Genomic DNA, 18,250 nt, shown 5'->3' on the forward strand with positions numbered 1-18,250 from the left:
GAGCCTGGTCAGTACCTGGATGGGAGACCTCCTGGGAAAAACTAAGGTTGCTGCTGGAAGAGGTGTTAGTGGGGCCAGCAGGGGGAGCTCACCCTGTGGCCCATGTGGGTCCTAATGCCCTAGTATAGTGACGGGGACATTATACTGTTAACAGGCGCCGCCCTTCGGATGAGACGTAAAACTGAGGTCCTGACTCTCTGTGGTCATTAAAAATCCCAGGGCGTTTCTCGAAAAGAGTAGGGGTGTAACCCCGGCGTCCTGGCCACATTTCCCATTGGCCCTTACCAATCATGGTCTCCTAATAATCCCCATCTATGAATTGGCTTCATTACTCTGCTCTCCTCCCCACTAATAGCTGATGTGTGGTGAGTGTTCTGGTGCACTATGGCTGCTGTCGCATCATCCAGGTGGATGCTGCACATTTGTGGTGGAGGGTAAACCACCACCATTACCTGTAAAGCGCTTTGAGTGGAGTGTCCAGAAAAGTGCTATATAAGTGTAAGCAATTATTATTATTATAAATTGCATGTTTCACAGAATCTGTTAAATTTAGGAAATAAATAGTAATTGAGCATTAAAATGTGCAGAAATATGTCATGTTTAAGTTTGTATCCATCAGAGGTTGTGTTAACATCTTTTCACTTAGAGATTCAGTGAAATATGCAATTTAACCAGGGCTGCCCAAACTTTTGCAGCTACTGGCTATAAAATGTTAAAACTTTTTTGAAAATACCCCACAATGGATTAGGGTATATATGTTTGATTCTACAAACTGTATTTCTTACTCTGTAATCTAGATGTTAATTTAGTTTTGATGTGTTGAATCTAGGCTGAATGAAATGATATTATTGAACGATGTGGTGTTAACACGCGCTTTTACCGTGACGTTACCTTTAAGAGGCGGGTAGTATTTGTGATTGACGGCATCAGGACCCATTAACTTCCAACAGCTTCACCAACCTTTATGCAACATTTTCTTGAACACATGGAGGAGTGTGCCAGCAGTACATTGATAATATGTTACCATATTGCATTGTTTTACACATTACGCGTTTTTGCAGTTCACTTTGTTATTATTCAGTTTTAAAACGCTGCAATTTATGCACTTGCGCGGTGTCTGGGAAGGGTATATGGACGACAAAAGAACACCGAAGAAGATTGGGATCCAAGGCCTCTTCAACCCGGCGTGAAGCAGGCGATGCAATCGACAGTGCAGGGTCTGCTGGAGGTTACGCGAGGTCTTTGTCTACCAACAGCAGGGAAGTGAGGGTGCGGTTTGCGCCAAGTCCTACAGGTAAACGAGTGGATGTGTGACGCTCTATTGTTAATCACAAAAATGTGTAGATCCAAGGTCAGATTATTATAATAACATTTGCCCTGATGTCGTTCAGTGTTGTTATTAATTTTTCTGAAACCACGATACGAGAATTTTGCAACAAGAACAAAAAAATACGTATTATATGTTACGAAGCTTAAGTTGGCTAATGTTATTCGCGTTTTTCGTTCCACCTTAAATGATGTTACATCCAGCCTTTCGCCTGTAGATGGCTCTTTACAGTCTTTTTTTAAATGTACTAATCCGGATGGATTTCTCTACATATCCTCAGTAAAGGGGAATATAAGTAATAATTGATTACACTTATATAGCTCTTTTCTGGACACTCCACTCAAAGCGCTTTACAGGTAATAGGGACTCCCCTCCACCACCACCAATGTGCAGCCCCCACCTGGATGATGCGACGGCAGCCATAGTGCACCAGAACACTCACCACACATCAGCTATTAGTGGGGAGGAGAGCAGAGTAATGAAGCCAATTCATAGATGGGGATTATTAGGAGGCCATGATTGGTAAGGGCCAATGGGAAATGTGGCCAGGACGCCGGGGTTACACCCCTACTCTTTTCGAGAAACGCCCTGGGATTTTTAATGACCACGGAGAGTCAGGACCTCAGTTTTACGTCTCATCCGAAGGACAGTGCCTGTTTACAGTATAGGGGCATCAGGACCCACATGGACCACAGGGTGAGCACCCCCCTGCTGGCCCCACTAACACCTCTTCCAGCAGCAACCTTAGTTTTTCCCAGGAGGTCTCCCATCTAGGTACTGACCTATGCTTAGCTTTAGTGGGTTGCCAGTTGTGAGTTGCAGGGTGATATGGCTGCTGGTAAATAGTGACTGTCCAGATTGCATTTTTGTCGAAATCGTGGATCATCGAAAACCAATTTTCAAAACTCACAATAACACAAACTGGCATGTTAGACAACAAATAAATAAGACAAAGGCAAAACGTGAATTCACTGGTACTTTCTGCATATTTACTACGACCTTGCCTTCTGATCATTAAAATTCTCAAAATCTTGCATTTTACAAGACATTTTAATATAGATGTATTAAATGGGACATTTAGAACATGGCATATGAGAATATATGGTTACCCGAGGATGAGCAAAGGGTGACCGCACTTTCTGCTTATTGCTATGAACTTACCTCCTGGTTATAAAAAAGTCTCAAAATTCTGACACTAAGATATGAGACAATGTAACAGACTATCAAAATCCTGAACTAAAGTTAATTTTACTGTACCATTTTTTTAAAATATGACCCTCTGAACATGGCAAGTGAGAATGCATTGGGAAAAGCTGATTGCACTTTCTGCTGTATTGCAATGGCCCTCCCTCCTGATTATAAAATCGTCTCACAGTTCTGACACTGAGGTGTGAGACAATATAACAGACTCTCACAATTCTTCAGTATGGGAATTTTTACTGTACCATTTTTTAAATATGACCCTCTGAACATGGCATGAGAGAATGCATTGGGAACAGTTGTTTGCACTTTCTGCTGTATTGTTATGGCCCTCCCTCCTGATTATAAAATCGTCTCACAATTCTGACGCTGAGGTGTGAGAGACAATGTGACACACTAAATCCTCTGAACGTGGCATGAGAGAATACATTTTCAAATGGTGATTGCACTTTCTGCTTATTTGCTATGGCCCTCCCTCCTGATTATAAAAAATGACTCTTAAAATCCTGAAGTACAAGAAAACTTACTGTACTGTTTTTTAAATACGACCCTCTGAACACAGCTTGTGAAAAGACATTGGCAAATGGTGATTGCACTTTTTGCTGTATTGCTATGGCCCTCTCTCCTGATTTTAAAGATGTCTCAAAATTCTGACACTGAGGTGTGAGACACAATGTAACAGACTATGAAAATCATGAAGTACAAGAAAATTGACTGTACCATTTTTTAATATGACCCTGTGAACATGGCATGTGAGGATTTATAGTCAACAAAATAGTGAACCTTTTGCTGATTTGCTTTGTCCCTCCTTTCTCATTACCAAAACATGTTAATATTCCGACAATAAGGTAAGAGAGACAAAATCACTCATCATGTACATTTGTATTTACAACATTTCACTGTTGCATTTCTGCATTGTGACATTCTGAACATGACATGTTAAAGTATATAGAAAACCTAGATCAGAACAGGCTAACTGCAGTTCATAGTGATTTGTCATTGTCTTACTTTCTGAATGAAAAATGTTTTTTCTCGGTGATTATGACACTTCAGTATGACATAAAATATGCTGGTAGTTTATGGTAGTATATGGTAGTTTGCCAGTGTCTTCTCACATGCCATGTTTAGAGGGTCATATTTTAAAAATGGTACAGTCAATTTTCCTGTAATTCAGGATTTTGATAGTCTGTTACATTCTCTCTCACACCTCGGTTTTAGAATTGTGAGATGTTTTTATAATCCGGGGAGGGCCCATAGTAATAAGCAGAAAGTGCAATCACCTTTTCCCAGTGTAAGTTTGTGTTACTGTGAGTTTTTAAAATTGGTTTGCGATTTTCTTAAATATATTCCATACAAAAATACAATTTGGACAGTCACCATTTATTTGGATATTCCCTTTCACTGAGGATGTCTACAGTATTCCATCCGGATTAGTACTGACCGAACAGAGCCATGTACAGGCGAAAGGCGACATAACACAGAAGGTGGAATGAAAAAAATACGAATAAGAAGCCAACTTCAGCCTCATTTATATGTTTTATTCCTGTTTATAAGCCACTAATTACCTTGGAGTATGTGAAATGCTTTAAATAAAGCTGCTTACATACATTTAAATTGCACTCTGCAGTGTGGTACGTATTGTTCCGTTATATGCATACCTACATTATATGGAAAACGGAAACAGAATTAAGACCATGCTATGGTTATGTGTGACACTGATATGCAGACGCAATCAGCTTTAATTTCTGCTGCAGGTTTCTTACACCTGGGAGGATTGCGCACTGCTCTCTATAATTACATCTTTGCTAAAAAGCACGGGGGCAGGTTTGTGCTGAGACTGGAAGACACAGATCAAAGCAGACTGGTCCCTGAGGCAGCGGACAGGATCGAGGACATGCTGGAGTGGGCAGGTAATGCATGTCTGGCGTTACAGACACGCTGCAGTTGTGCTGTTTAGTCAAAGCCCTCCTTTACCCCTAGATGCAGTAGCATGTGTGTCCTGTGTTGGGCAGGGATACCACCTGATGAGAGCCCACATAAGGGAGGCCCATTCGGACCTTACCAGCAGTCCCAGAGGCTGGAGCTCTATCAGGAGGCTGCACAGGCCTTAGTGGCAAAAGGATCCGCCTATTACTGCTTCTGCAGCCCTCAGCGATTGGAGCTGTTGAAAAAGGAGGCCATCAGGAACAGACAGACCCCACGGTAAGTGGTGGGAACAGATCAGTTTTTTTTTTTAACTTGAGGAGTCAGCAGTTATTTTTCTATTTTCTATTTTCTATCTTTGCAGGTTGGCTGGAGTAGATTAACGAACAGGCTGTCATAGGCTGAAGCCTAGGGCCAAGATTGAACAGGGGTCCTGATTGGCCAGAATTATTGTTATTATTTTATGGACCCATTGGTCCATAAAAACTTTTGTGAATAATTTGTGGATTGATGATTGGTTAGACGCAATGGGCTCGCAGTTCAAATTTATTTTGGCGGATTTTATATCACTGTTGTATCACTCAGTGGGTCATCTCTGGTGCAAGTTTACGGTGGCTAGCATCAACATGTGTGATAGAAGATATTGTAGTGAGTTCAGGTTCTATGGCATGTGCCCTCGCCGCTCCCACCTCAGTTCGTCCCTCACTGCATGGGCTCGAACCAGGGTCTCTGCTGTCGCTCAACAGGGGTATTGCCAGCTGAGGTAAGACCTTCGTCAGCCCGGGCGGCCAACATCCCTGTTATGTGCAGTGGAGTAGAGGGCGGTGCCGTCACGCAGCAACCGGCTCGTACAAACTGTATGTCGTCCGTATTCATTACAATATAATAGTGGGGCGCAAAAACGAAAAGCACGGCAGTGAAAAGAGCAGCGTAAGCAAGATCTACTTAAGATCAGAGGGGCGGCACTGTGGCTAAGGATCTGCGCCGATGGCTGGAAGGTTGCTGGTTTAAATCCCGCGGCCGCAGAGGAATCCTACTCCATTGGACTCCGTACTCCTGAGCAAGGCTCTTAACCCCAACTGCTCTAGGGGTGCTGTACAATGGCTGACCCTGCGCTCTGACCCCAGGCTTCTCTCCCTGTCTGTGCGTCTGTGTCTCTTGGAAAGCAAGTTGGGGTATGCGAAAAGACGAATTCCTAATGCAAGAAATTGTATAGGGCTAATAAAGTGATCTTATCTTATCTTAAAAAGATCCCCAAATTAACTGATTATTTCAAGTCTGCTGGATCGTCATCCAGTGAGCCTGAGCTGGACCCCAACCCCGGGTTTATGGCTAACGTTGCAGCCAGTGCTACAACAACCATGGTTGATAGGTTAGCTGCAGCTAGCTCTAGGCTGGGTGCACACCACAACAACGTTGATAATGATGACAAGCCAGCTGTGAATCCGATTTATTGGTTGCATTGCTGTACTTACATTAGAAGCTATAGTAGTGTGTGTGCCACGTCATATTCCGTTTGAATCGGCAGTAGCAGGCTCTTACTCCGAGTGCGTCACTGAATTATTACAGTATTTTCTCTTGCTTTTTTCTGGTAATTGGATGGGTAGGGGGGTCTACACAATGTGTAGCCTAGGGGCCTCTGATCACCTTAATCCGCCAGTTTGGAGTGATTTACCTTTGACATTTGGGTGCTGCACAGTAAGAATAAGCACCTGTGAACACTTAGCCATGTTGGAGAACTTTTGGAGTCCCTCGCCATATGACACTATTCTTCTTGTCTGTCATATGTTGCTCCCAAAGGTTGTATACATATGTATGATCTCCTTACTAAATACCACAACTACTGTATACTGTAATTGGGAAATGGTAACTGGACCTTTTACTTTACATGAATGCAGACAAATGGGGAACAAGGTTTATAACCCCCCCATAAGGGCATTTCGTTTTCACCAACAAAGTTTTATTTGCAATTTCTGCAATTTGAAATGGATGTAAATGTATCTTTTCCCCCTTCATATACAAGAATTTATATTAATGACGCTGCATATTATTTAAGAAGAAATCACAATACAAACATGCAGAGGTAATTGAAGTGCAGTTTTTTGCTGGAGCAGCTGACACCAACAACATCTTTTTAATTTCATCAAATGGTACAAAGCTACATTTGCTTCAGTTAAGTCAAACGTTTAACAGAAGTAAGTGTAGCTTATTGCATATCGGATGCTGTGAAAGCAATACAGTACAGTAGGTTTTATCAGTCTCCTTAAATCAACAAAAACATAAGAATTGCATTCCTTAAATTGACCACGAGTTTCTTTAGGTCTCAGGGATGCGAAGCTGTGAGGCTTGGGTGTGTACTACTGCCTTGCACAGGAGCACATCAGAGCAGGACATTCTGAATGGGATATTAGTAGCATCCATGTGGGTCTGCTGGGAATGACTGCATATTTGGAGGCCTTGTGTAATAGCTTGTATTCGTTTTAGGTATGATAACAGGTGCAGACACCTGGATCCGGATCAGGTAAAGGAAAAGCTTATGCAGAAGCAGCCTCACGTGATCAGGTTCCGCCTGCAGGAGGGAGTGGAGCCCTTCCAGGACATGGTGTTTGGGTGGAACAGGCATGAGGTAGCAGCCGTGGAGGGGGACCCGGTGATCCTGAAAACGGATGGCTTCCCCACCTACCATTTGGCCAATGTAGTGGACGACCATCACATGATGATCACCCACATTCTGAGAGGGACAGAGTGGCTCATCTCCACATCCAAACATCTGCTGCTCTACAAGGCTTTTAACTGGGAGCCACCTTCTTTTGCACACCTGCCTCTGCTGCTGAACAAAGATGGTAGCAAGCTCTCCAAGCGGCAGGGCGATATCTTTATAGAGCATTTTGCCAAGTTAGGGTATTTACCTGAGGCTCTGCTTGACATGATCACAAATTGTGGATCGGGATTTGTGCGTACGTCCATTTTGTTTTTCTCTATGATCTGTAATCTGTCCAAAGGAAAGACACATAGTTTTATACAGTGTGACCCTTGGTATGCTAGTTAGCCTGTAGTGAAATGTTATTCCTCATTGGATGTAGAATATATTATTTTTATTACTTGAGAATCTGCAGTAAAAACATTCAACAAAAAATCACATTTGAGAAGAAGGTTTAGTTCTCAATTGCGCAACTTTGCATTTTTAATTCATGCATAATTTGTAGCAAGAAATATGTTAGATTAAGAAACGTGCCATCTTTCAACTGCTTTTCTTTTTATAGAATGCAATCTGTAAGCATTGTAAGTATTCATAATCAGTTATACAATTATTATTACATTTAGTAATATTAATAACAATATATATATATATTTGTGGCAAGTAACATGGTATGGAATGGAGTGGATAATGTATAATTTTGAATTTAAAAATTAAGCCAATTGCATCTTACAGGTTGGCCACTAGGCGGTGTAGTAATACTTTTAGAAAAGCTAAACAGTTTTTTAAAAGAGCTTTGCAGTTTCTTCAGTTTTTAGATTTTTATCCATCTCCTTACTGATTTTACAGAAAATCGGCTGGGGAGAACATTGGATGAAATGATTGCTGAATTTGATGCTACAAAACTAACAACCCATTCTGCTTTGCTGGATCTGGAGAAACTTCCCGAATTTAATAGGTGTGTGAATTGATGAGGAAGCTACTAGTTTTCCGTTCCTTTAGTTCTCTGCTTTAGAAATGTACACTGATTGTATCAGTTAAATTCCTTCTATGCAATAACATTGTTTATAAATGTAATGTACATATGAAAGGGGCAACAAACATTGTCTGGAGTCAAGCACAGGGCTCCGTTATTATATGTTTACTTTTCTCCTTGTGCCAAACAGGCCCTTACTGAGATTGCACAGGGCCCAATACCACAGCAATATTCAATGATTGGGTGGATCTTGTAAATCTGGGAAAGTGGTGAGAAAAGAGCAGTTGGTTGCAGTATATTTGGCGCACACATTCAAATGCCCAGTGTTCCTCCATTCTTGTTCCACCGTAGGTCTTTATATTTTAAGAGCATTCACATCAAACTATAGATAGCAATTTTGGTTAAAAAATGAGTACAAATAGGAGCTTATGTTATTAATGTTTTCATTTAAAATTTAGTGAGAAAAATTGACAACATGAGCAGAATCTGTAAAGTTTTATTCCATGCTGAAAAGAGAAGAAAAGAAACATTGTTTCGGCTGTGGAACATTCTTCAGGTGTCAAATACACCAGTGTTTTTTTTTCTTCTCTTTTCAGCATGGAATAAACCTTTACTTGTTCCTTTGCAGCCTACGTATTGCTGATGCAGCTACCTACTTGAACTACATCAGCAGAATCTGTACAAACTTCAATCAAAAGTGAATTGATAACCATGCTCATGTAATGAACAAGGAGATAAGTAGACGGCAATGTTGAGTAGCATCGTTGGATTTAGACAAGTATATTTTACTGCTATTAAAAGTACACACTTCGCCATTTAATTTTCAGTGTGGATGGTTTATAAATGAGAATTGCTGTGAATGCATTGCTAATTTCAACAGTGATAGATACTTAAAGAAGAATCAGAACTTACTTTCTGCTTTTGATGGAAAAAAGTGTGACCACACTGCTGCCTCAATCTCTCAAGGCCTCTGGCGAGAGGAATAACATTAATTTAAAAACAAGGTGCCATCTGACCCTGAGTTCTTTGTGTTAGGTACATACAGTACTGTCTACATTTTATTTAGTAATCGGGTCTTTCAATACTAATAATGCATTTTACAGAGACTTAAAATTTAAAATGGCTATCTTGCACTTTTTGTGTACTGTTTGGATTAGTTAATTCACTTTTTAACAAAAAAAGTTTTATATAGGGTCTTTTAAAACCTTGTTCGTGTTCATAGAGGACTACCAGAAGTATGTGAGATTGTTTCATCATTCTGCTGAAGTCTTAGACATTGTCAGGAATAACAGTATAGGTGGCATTATGTGTCATGACCATCAACAGTTTACTAAAAGTCTCCACTAGTATTTTCTACTTACGTAAAGACTTTGACAGTTATTAATACATCTTACTTTTGGATAAAAAAAACAAGCTTGTCAGTTAGGAGTCTTGATTTAATCAAAGATTACAGTCATCACAGTGAGTGAGAAGATTAGATCAGTGTAGAATGTCTATGGATTTTGCACAGTAGTGTGTAAATGAACATTTAACAGAATCTTCAAAAATCTGATCACAATTCAATGTTAGCTGTTCACATGCAGCCTGTATAAAGTGTTTAGCCTATTTAAGCTAAACCATCACATTAACCAATCAGATCTAACTGACACTACATTTCTTGTTACCCATCATTAATGTCAGTTATTTCTACACATACATAAAGATGAAAGGTTATTCTTAGTACTAAAGAAATTATAGATCTATCAGAATTATCTTAAAACTGAATGGCTACAATTGCATTATATCACCAGAGAATTATTTCTGCGTGAAGGACAAACAGTGAAAAGATCAGATCAATGCAAAATGTCTATGGCATTTGCATGATACTGTATAAATTAAATTTGTAATACATGACTCCTGATCACTTTGATACAGTATCACATTGGAGAAAAGAATGCATACCTCATAATTTAGGTCATTCACAATTGATTTTAACCACAAATTTCTCCCTTTTTCTCTGCAGGATTCATCTGTTCCGGAGAATCGGTGATGATGACAAGCAACACAAGCTTGTTAAAGATCTACAGAGTTACTTAATGCAGGCATATGGCGAGCAGATACATGATAAGGATGTTTTGGATAGTGAATACATTGAGCGCATTCTTCAGTTGCGAAAGGTTTTTTTTTAATCTGTCTGGTTGTCTTTAGTGTTTAATCATACTGTAATTATATTTTTTTAAATATAAACTCTGAAAAAACAGAGGATTCCTTCAGGTCTTCGATCACAGTAAAAAAAGTTCTGGGTCAAGATATACAATGGAAAGAAAGATGCCTGGAAGGGACAAGCCTGCAACAGAGAAATTGCATTTTGCAGAAATTAAGTCTGGGGGCTGTGTCTCATGATTCAGTGGCTGTCTATGACAAAAGGGAAATGGTGTAGATTTTATGTGGAAAAGTTCCAGCACAGCTTTTTACAACCTTTATTTGCTTTAATATGTTGTTACAGTATATTATTAAGTATTGCTTTAATATTTTTAGATTATTCGGTTAAACAGTTTTGAATTCTGGAAAGCGGTGTGAAAGATTTGTTTCTTTTCTGATAAAACCAAATTACAAATGTGACAGAGTGGTTTAGAATGTAGCCTGCTGTTGGGGAATTCCTCATAGCAATGAAAAACTTTTCTGGAACATTTCTGGATTTAATTTACAAAGTCATGGGATGTTACTGGCAATTACCAGGACACAAATGATAACAGACTAAGATGAGATTTAAATTACAGTAGGTAGTGGCATACAAATACAGAACAGATCAGGCATGTGAGTCTTTGAAAATTGAACTTTGTTTCAGTATTTAGGTGATTGACTTATTTTCACTAAATATGAGCATATCTGAAATATATCCCATTCATCAGAACTTTGATTCATTTAAAGTTTTATGGGCCCTAGGCTCTTGTGCAAGTTAGTGGGCTGATGCTTGATAATGCATTGAAGAAACTGTGTGCAAATAAACAACCAAAAGTACAAATATTATTTATTAAAATAGGCTTTAGAGTGATAATGACTAATAATTAGAGGCATCAACGAAAGTTAAATGAAGCAAGAATCTTGGTCTAGTGAAATTAATCAGGGGGCAGTTTTTGTCAGGTGGTCAGCAACATGTAGGCCATGTGCATAAGGCTGACAGAGTTAGTTACTTTGCAATATAATAATAATAATTGCTTACACTTATATAGCGCTTTTCTGGACACTCCACTCAAAGCGCTTTACAGGTAATGCGGACTCCCCTCTACCACCACCAATGTGCAGCATCCACCTGGATGATGTGACAGCAGCCATAGTGCGCCAGAACGCTCACCACACACCAGCTATCAGTGGGGAGGAGAGCTGAGTAATGAAGCCAATTCATAGATGGGGATAATTAGGTGATTGGTAAGGGCCATTGGGAAATTTGGCCAGGATGCCGGGGTTACACCCTTACTCTTTTCGAGAAACGCCCTGGGATTTTTAATGAACACAGAGAGTCAGGACCTCGGTTTTACGTCTCATCCGAAGGACGCGCCTGTTTACAGTATAGTGTCCCCATCACTATACTGGGGCATTAGGACCCACATGGACCGCAGGGTGAGCGCCCCCTGCTGGCCCCACTAACACCTCTTCCAGCAGCAACCTTAGTTTTTCCCAGGAGGTCTCCATCCAGGTACTGACCAGGCTCACACCTGCTTAGCTTCAATGGACTGCTAGTTGTGAGTTGCAGGGTGAAATGGCTGCTGGCCATTTGTAGTTGTTTTGGTGGTATTTTAGCTTTTAGAAAACATTCCAATGTAATGTGGTAGTTTTTATAATTCATTATTTTTTTTCTTACTATGTGGGAACAGATCAGATCATGAGATCATGAGCATGAGATTAACAGGCTAGCTTCTGCTTTTTTGTAATTAAGTGCAGCACATAAATGTGGACACAGCATTAAGAATGTTTAGTTCTTCTATTCAGTACTAGCAGTACTGAATTTGCTTTTTCAGTTTTTCAGTCCAAAATGAAGTACAGTTTCACAGTAGTTATAACTGGTACCAAGACTCTTGATTGTGAATACAAAGGCTCTTTTTCGAGTTTTCATCAGAGCTCTATTCAGTTGTTTTGAAATGCCTTTTCTAGCCTTATCCTGGCGGAGAACCTGAAGGTAAAGAACGTATTTCATGAACCATTTCCAGCCCTGTAGTTTTTATTGACAGTTAACAATAGATGATAAAAAGCAGCATTGCCTCTTCATTATAAAAAAAGTTACACTGATGCCCTTTAAGTATTCTACAGTTTGTTTTGGCTTCTCAAGCATGCAGACCTTTAGTTTTCTTTTGTTTCTGTAGGGAAAGACAATTGAAGACAGCTTTGACAAAATCAAAATGTTTAAGTAGATGTATGAAACTTTAATATTAATATACTCTGCACTACATATTGCATTGGTTGAAAATTGGGCAATCTGTACATTTTAATTGTTTGAAAGACGTTTTTCTTAAATGGATGAAGGGATGCTCTGAGAAGCAATTTGCAATCTTTGCTGTTACTTCTTCATTTTCATAAGTCTGTGCAACAAAGCACTTTCATTTGTGCTTCTATTACAGCCTCAGAAATGGCCTTTTAAAAGGCTCCATAAAAGTACCTACAGCATATCTTACATAAGTAGTAATAATACACTTGTCATAACTTAGAAACCTCCTCATGTGTTTAGGAGGAGCTCCACATTTGTAGGATTTAGACAGAAGCTACTTTGGAGTGATAAAACAATTTATTGCCATTCTGTTCCTCCAAAGAATCTGTGAGATGGTTTTAGGATTTTGAACCAGTCTAATGCTTGCCTGTTCTGTGTGATGTGTTTGTTCTGAGTGATATGTGTTATGAGGCCTTTGTGAATAGGCTTGTTTGAGCAGTGATGTTCATATTCAGAAATAAATATCATTCAATATTTTTTGTTCTATATTTTTTTCAGGGACACATAACCTGTATTCAAGACCTGGTGTCTCCCTCATACTCCTACCTGTGGCTGCGGCCCTGTGTTTCACGAGAACAGTTACAGGGTATTTCTGTGGAAGCTGAAAGTATTATCACACTAATTCTGGAGTAAGTATAGAATGAGAAAGCAGATCCCGAGCACAGGCTTTAATTTCAGGAATCAGAGCTGTACCCTACAATAATTCTATTGCATGAGAGTTGTTATTGAGTTATTTAATAATTGTATGACAGTTATTTAATAATCAGAGTAACGAGGTGGAAATGTGTTCATGCACACATCATAGTATGCTACATGTATAGCCAGTAAAAAAACAATGATAGAGATCCACATGGCTTCCACTTGTTTGTCCCATTACCCCCAACATCCTGAGTCCAGCGTGGCAGAAATCCTTAACGAGCTCCTGGAGCCAAGACTTTGCCTTCATTTGTGAATATCAGATCCAGGCTGTGAGGTGGGTGGCACCACAGTTTCCATCTGTAATGCCATTAACATTCAGAGGAGTGGCAGGCTTGGCATTCTCATGCAGCAAGATGAAACCCTGATGCAGTAATCTAGGCTTTTTTCAACAAATGGCTTCTTTCAGATTGGTCAGTTGTATGAAGGGAGCAGTCAGTGTTTGACAGTGCCAGCCATTATTAAAGTGTTATATGGCCTCATTGTGGATGTGTGGCGTGCTTCCATTGGGTCATGACAAATCACATGCATAGTGTTAAAACTTTGCCTATTTGTATCCTCCAGGATAAAAGGTTTTAACTTCTTTATTGAAAGTTATTTGGAATTTAACTACAAAATTGATTCTGATGATTCTGAGTGTATTTGCTGGTGCAAATTACAAAAAATGAATGAGGTGATTAAAAGTTGTTGCTTGCTTTTCCTTTCTGACAGAGCAATATTTTTGTCTTCCAGTGACGTTGTGCCATTTCTAGAAATCTTCCATCACTACAGATAACATTTTTATTAAGTGAAGCATTAGGATCCAAAAATATAAGGTCAATAGCTGAAAAAGTTTGCTCAGGGCATTAGGAAATCCAGTCCACAAAGTTAGCTGGTCATTTTGTACACTTGTAGGCAATTAAGTATTGATTGGTTTGTCCCAGGAACTTTCCTTTCTTTTGTATTATAAACTGGTGAACTGGGCCTTTTAAGAACCATTCGTCACTTAGATGGAAACATTACATAAATAATAGGAAGTGTGGAAAAAAACAAACAACACAATGCTTATAAACAGTAATCAAATGTTTTCAGATCAATGTAGTTTTATGGATTATGAAGAAATTGTTTTTTCTGGCTTCTATTCAAATTAACATGTTTGAAGAATTAAAATGATGGTCTTTTATCACACAGTTAATTTAAAGTTCTACTGTATTATTGCATTTCTATCCTGTTAAGTGGCGTTTCCTGTATTGTGCTTTGTGGCAGATTAATTCAGAACCAGACTGCAGACTTTAGCCCAGAACACCTTAACTTGGAATTGAAGGCATTGCAGAAAAGGACAAAGGAAACTAAATATAGTGCTATGATGAAGTTTCTCCGACTAGCACTTAGTGGACAACAGGTAATTTCAAAAGCATGTTCTATTGATTATCTCCCCGAGGTGACCTGGTGTTTCTATTAATAAATTGATCTTTAGTGTAGGTATTGGTGAACCATTTATTAAAAAGGTATCGATAACATACTTAGAATACATTTTATATATAATATTTTTTTATATATATTTAAATGTAATCTAAATACAGTGCCCTCCAGAATTATTGGCACCCTTGGTAAAGATTAGGTAAAATTATTCAAAGAAAAAATAAACATTTTTTCTCAAAAACACGTGTCACAATTATTGGCACCCCTAGAAATTCCTATGAATAAAATCTAATTGACATATATTCCCATTAATATTATACCTTTTTTAAACACATCTGAGTCTTTAGGAACTCTTAAATTGTAATTCATTACTTCTTGTTTCACTGGAGTGTAAATATGAGGTGAGACACAGGCCAAACACCCTTAGTCATCCATCAACATGGTGAAGATCATAGAATACACAAATGAAATGAGACAAAAGGTTGTTGACCTTCATAAATCAGGCAATGGCTATAACAAAAAGCTTCACACCTGAAAATACCCAGTTCCACTATTAGGGCAATAATTAAGAAGTTTCAAACAACTGGAGCTATGATGAAAGTGTACTTTGCCCCCACGCACAGTGAGAAGGATGGCTTGAGAGGCAAAACTTTCTTCAAGGATCACAGTTGGACAGTTGCAGGAGTTGGTTGCATCCTGGGGTCACCAAGTCTCCAAAACAACAATTAGACGCCACCTCCATGCCAACAAACTATTTGGAAGGCTTGCCAGAAGAAAGCCCCTGCTGTCGTCAAAACACAAACGTAAGCGACTGCAGTTCGCTAAACATCACTGGAACTTGGATTGGAACTGGGTTCTATGGTCAGATGAGACAAAAATAGAGCTTTTTGGCAACAAACACCAGAGGTGGGTTTGGTGTAAAAAGAGTCAAGGTCTTGCAGAAAAGAACCTAATCCCCACTGTGAAGTATGGTCGTGGATCTGTTATGTTGCGAGACTGTTTTTCTTCCAAAGGCCCTGGGAATCTTGTTAGGATACATGGCATCATGGTCTCCATCAAATACCAGGGATTTTAGATGAAAATCTGGCTGCCTTTACCAGGAGGCTAAGACTGGGTCGTGGTTGGACCTTGCACCAGGACAATGATCCAAAGCATACCTCCAAATCCACACAAAAATTCTTCACTAACCACATAATCAGGTTTTTGCAGTGGCCATCCCAGTCCCCTGACCTAAACTCCATTGAAAACCTGTGGGGTGAGCTGAAGAGGAGAGTCCTCAAGTGAGGACCATGGACTCTGAAGAATCTGGAGAGATTACTGTATGTATGAAGGAATGGTCTCAGATCCCTTTATATGTGTTCTCCCACCTCATCATTATAACGGAAGACTCAGTGCTGTTATCTTGGCAAAGGGAGGGTGCCAATAATTGTGACGTGTTTTTGAGAAAAACGTTTATTTTTTATAAGGAATTTTTTCTTTGAATAATTTTACCTCTCTGAAAGGTTAAATTTCTCTCATATTTTCAGTGTAACATCAAGATGATACACAAAAGACATTTTTTCATAGCCTTTTTTTCTCATCTTTACCAAGGGTGCCAATAATTCTGGAAGGCACTGTATATATGTACTGTAGCTCATTTTTGAGTCCATACAGTAGCTTTATAGTGTGTTGGTGCATAGCAGGCTGTGTGAGTAAATGTTAGCTTAACTTAAAGTGCTATATTTTATATTGGAAAGTTTTTTTTAGCATGGCAACGTTTAAATAACAAGTGAACTGGTTTTGGTGCATGAAACGTTTCGTTATGATTGTCGGAAAAGCCCTCTTGTTTGTCATTAGAAAAATCACTGCTTTACTGATTTCTATTGCAGTTGAAAACAAAGTTGTTTTTTGTGTCTTGGATTAAATAAATGTATTATTTCATATTGGTGATACAGTAAATATCTGTATATATTTTTTCTTGTAAAATGAGAGTAAATTCTCCAATACTTTGTTCCATGTTTTTGTAGCAAGGACCAAGTGTTGCTGAAATGATGGTCTCTCTGGGACCAAAAGAAGTGTGCCACCGTTTACAGAAAGCACTGAACTCCTAATGTAAGGGATTTGTATTATGAAGTTTTTAATAATTCTGCAGACATTTTGAAATTAAATTAATGTGTGAATTAAAAATCAATTTGTACTCTTTGATTTTTTTTTATAATACAGGGTATGTATCATCAAAAATGAATTAATATTAACATCTTCATGGGCGGCATGGTGGCACAGTGGTTAGCATTGCTTCCTCACAGCGTTGGGAGCCTGGACTAGGATGCTGGCTGAATGGAGTTTGTATCTGACTATATCATCTGTTAGTATTTGCATTGGTTTTGTTGAGGTGCTCAAGTTTCCTCCCACAGTCCAAAAACATACTGGTCCGTTAATTGGCTTCTGGAAAGAGTCTTTATGTGTGTATCTGCCATGGTAGATGAACTGAATGAAGCAGTTAGAAAATGGATGGATGGATTAACAGCATCACCTTTGGTTTAATACTGTATATACTGTAAGGCTTTGCAAGTATTTCCTTTTGAATTTATTTTTTATTATAACAAGATGTAAATAGATGTAAATTCTCCAGTTTCTGTATTTAAATAAAAATTGTAAGAAAAATAAATGCAGATTGTGTTGTTTGTTAAAAAAAATCACTATAGAGAAAAACACGATTGTGCTCATGAATGCGGTTGAGTTCTGTGTATTTCAAAAACTGTGTGCCAGTACTCTGTTTTACCAGTTACAGCAGTCATACTCAAGCATGTAAACCTACATTCAGTAGAAGGTCAGCTTGACAGTGAATTTGCAACCATAATATCCGCAAATAAACTGCAGTCTTAATGCCCAGCATTTTTTGCTGTTGAGATTTTGAATTAAATATTTTATGAACACTAAAGCATAACAGAATAATTTTGTTTTTTACAAATACCTAAATTAAGGCATTTGATACTATTCTTTTGATATAGTCTGCTAAGGAACCCATTTTTAATGGTGAATATGACCATAGGCAGTTGCTTTTAAAAGTCTTAAGAATGGTTAACAAATGAGAGGAAGCCATTTGGCCCATTTAGCTCATTTGGTAGTACATTATTGAGCTAAGGGTCTCATCCAGCCGTTTCTTGAAGGATGACAGGGTCTTGGCTTAAACTATATGGTTGGGTAGCTTGTTCCACACTTACAAAACCCTTTGTGTTAAACAAGTGCCTTACATTCCTAGTTTTATATACACTTCTACATACAGCAGTTTCCACTTGTGACCTCTGGTTTGTATTTTGCGGTTTTATTCAAAAGAGTTCCACTGGATTAATGGTGTCAGTGATTTATACATCCGACCTGGACTGACCATGAGTGAAGCTGAACTAGGAGATCCTGAGGGTGGCTAGGGCAGTCCTAGTGAGTTTTGGAGTCTTTTGTTGTCATTTGCATAATTTAAAAACATGCCCGCTGTGGTCTAAGACTCAAACCCTGTTCCACTACTTACAACTGACAAAAACAGTGTGAAAGCGACTCGTTTATAGTATTATCATTGTCTTTTACACACTT

The 18,250-nt window shown here is 38.9% G+C and overlaps 1 protein-coding gene across 1 annotated transcript; it reads left to right on the forward strand.

Annotated features, from left to right (window-relative positions):
* The first annotated feature begins 955 nt into the window (after nucleotides 1-955).
* On the forward strand, nucleotides 956-17,330 carry ears2 (glutamyl-tRNA synthetase 2, mitochondrial). Its single transcript, XM_088936329.1, has 10 exons — nucleotides 956-1,294; nucleotides 4,282-4,437; nucleotides 4,540-4,729; nucleotides 6,935-7,407; nucleotides 7,998-8,106; nucleotides 10,127-10,280; nucleotides 13,085-13,215; nucleotides 14,528-14,663; nucleotides 16,690-16,774; nucleotides 16,886-17,330. The coding sequence occupies exons 1-9, from the start codon at nucleotides 1,018-1,020 to the stop codon at nucleotides 16,771-16,773; spliced, it is 1,710 nt and encodes a 569-aa protein (XP_088792455.1). The 5' UTR covers nucleotides 956-1,017; the 3' UTR covers nucleotide 16,774; nucleotides 16,886-17,330.
* Nucleotides 17,331-18,250: the final 920 nt, after the last annotated feature.

Source organism: Atractosteus spatula, chromosome 18 (genome assembly GCF_055471065.1).
Source record: "Atractosteus spatula isolate fAtrSpa1 chromosome 18, fAtrSpa1.hap1, whole genome shotgun sequence".
Lineage (NCBI taxonomy): Eukaryota > Metazoa > Chordata > Actinopteri > Semionotiformes > Lepisosteidae > Atractosteus > Atractosteus spatula.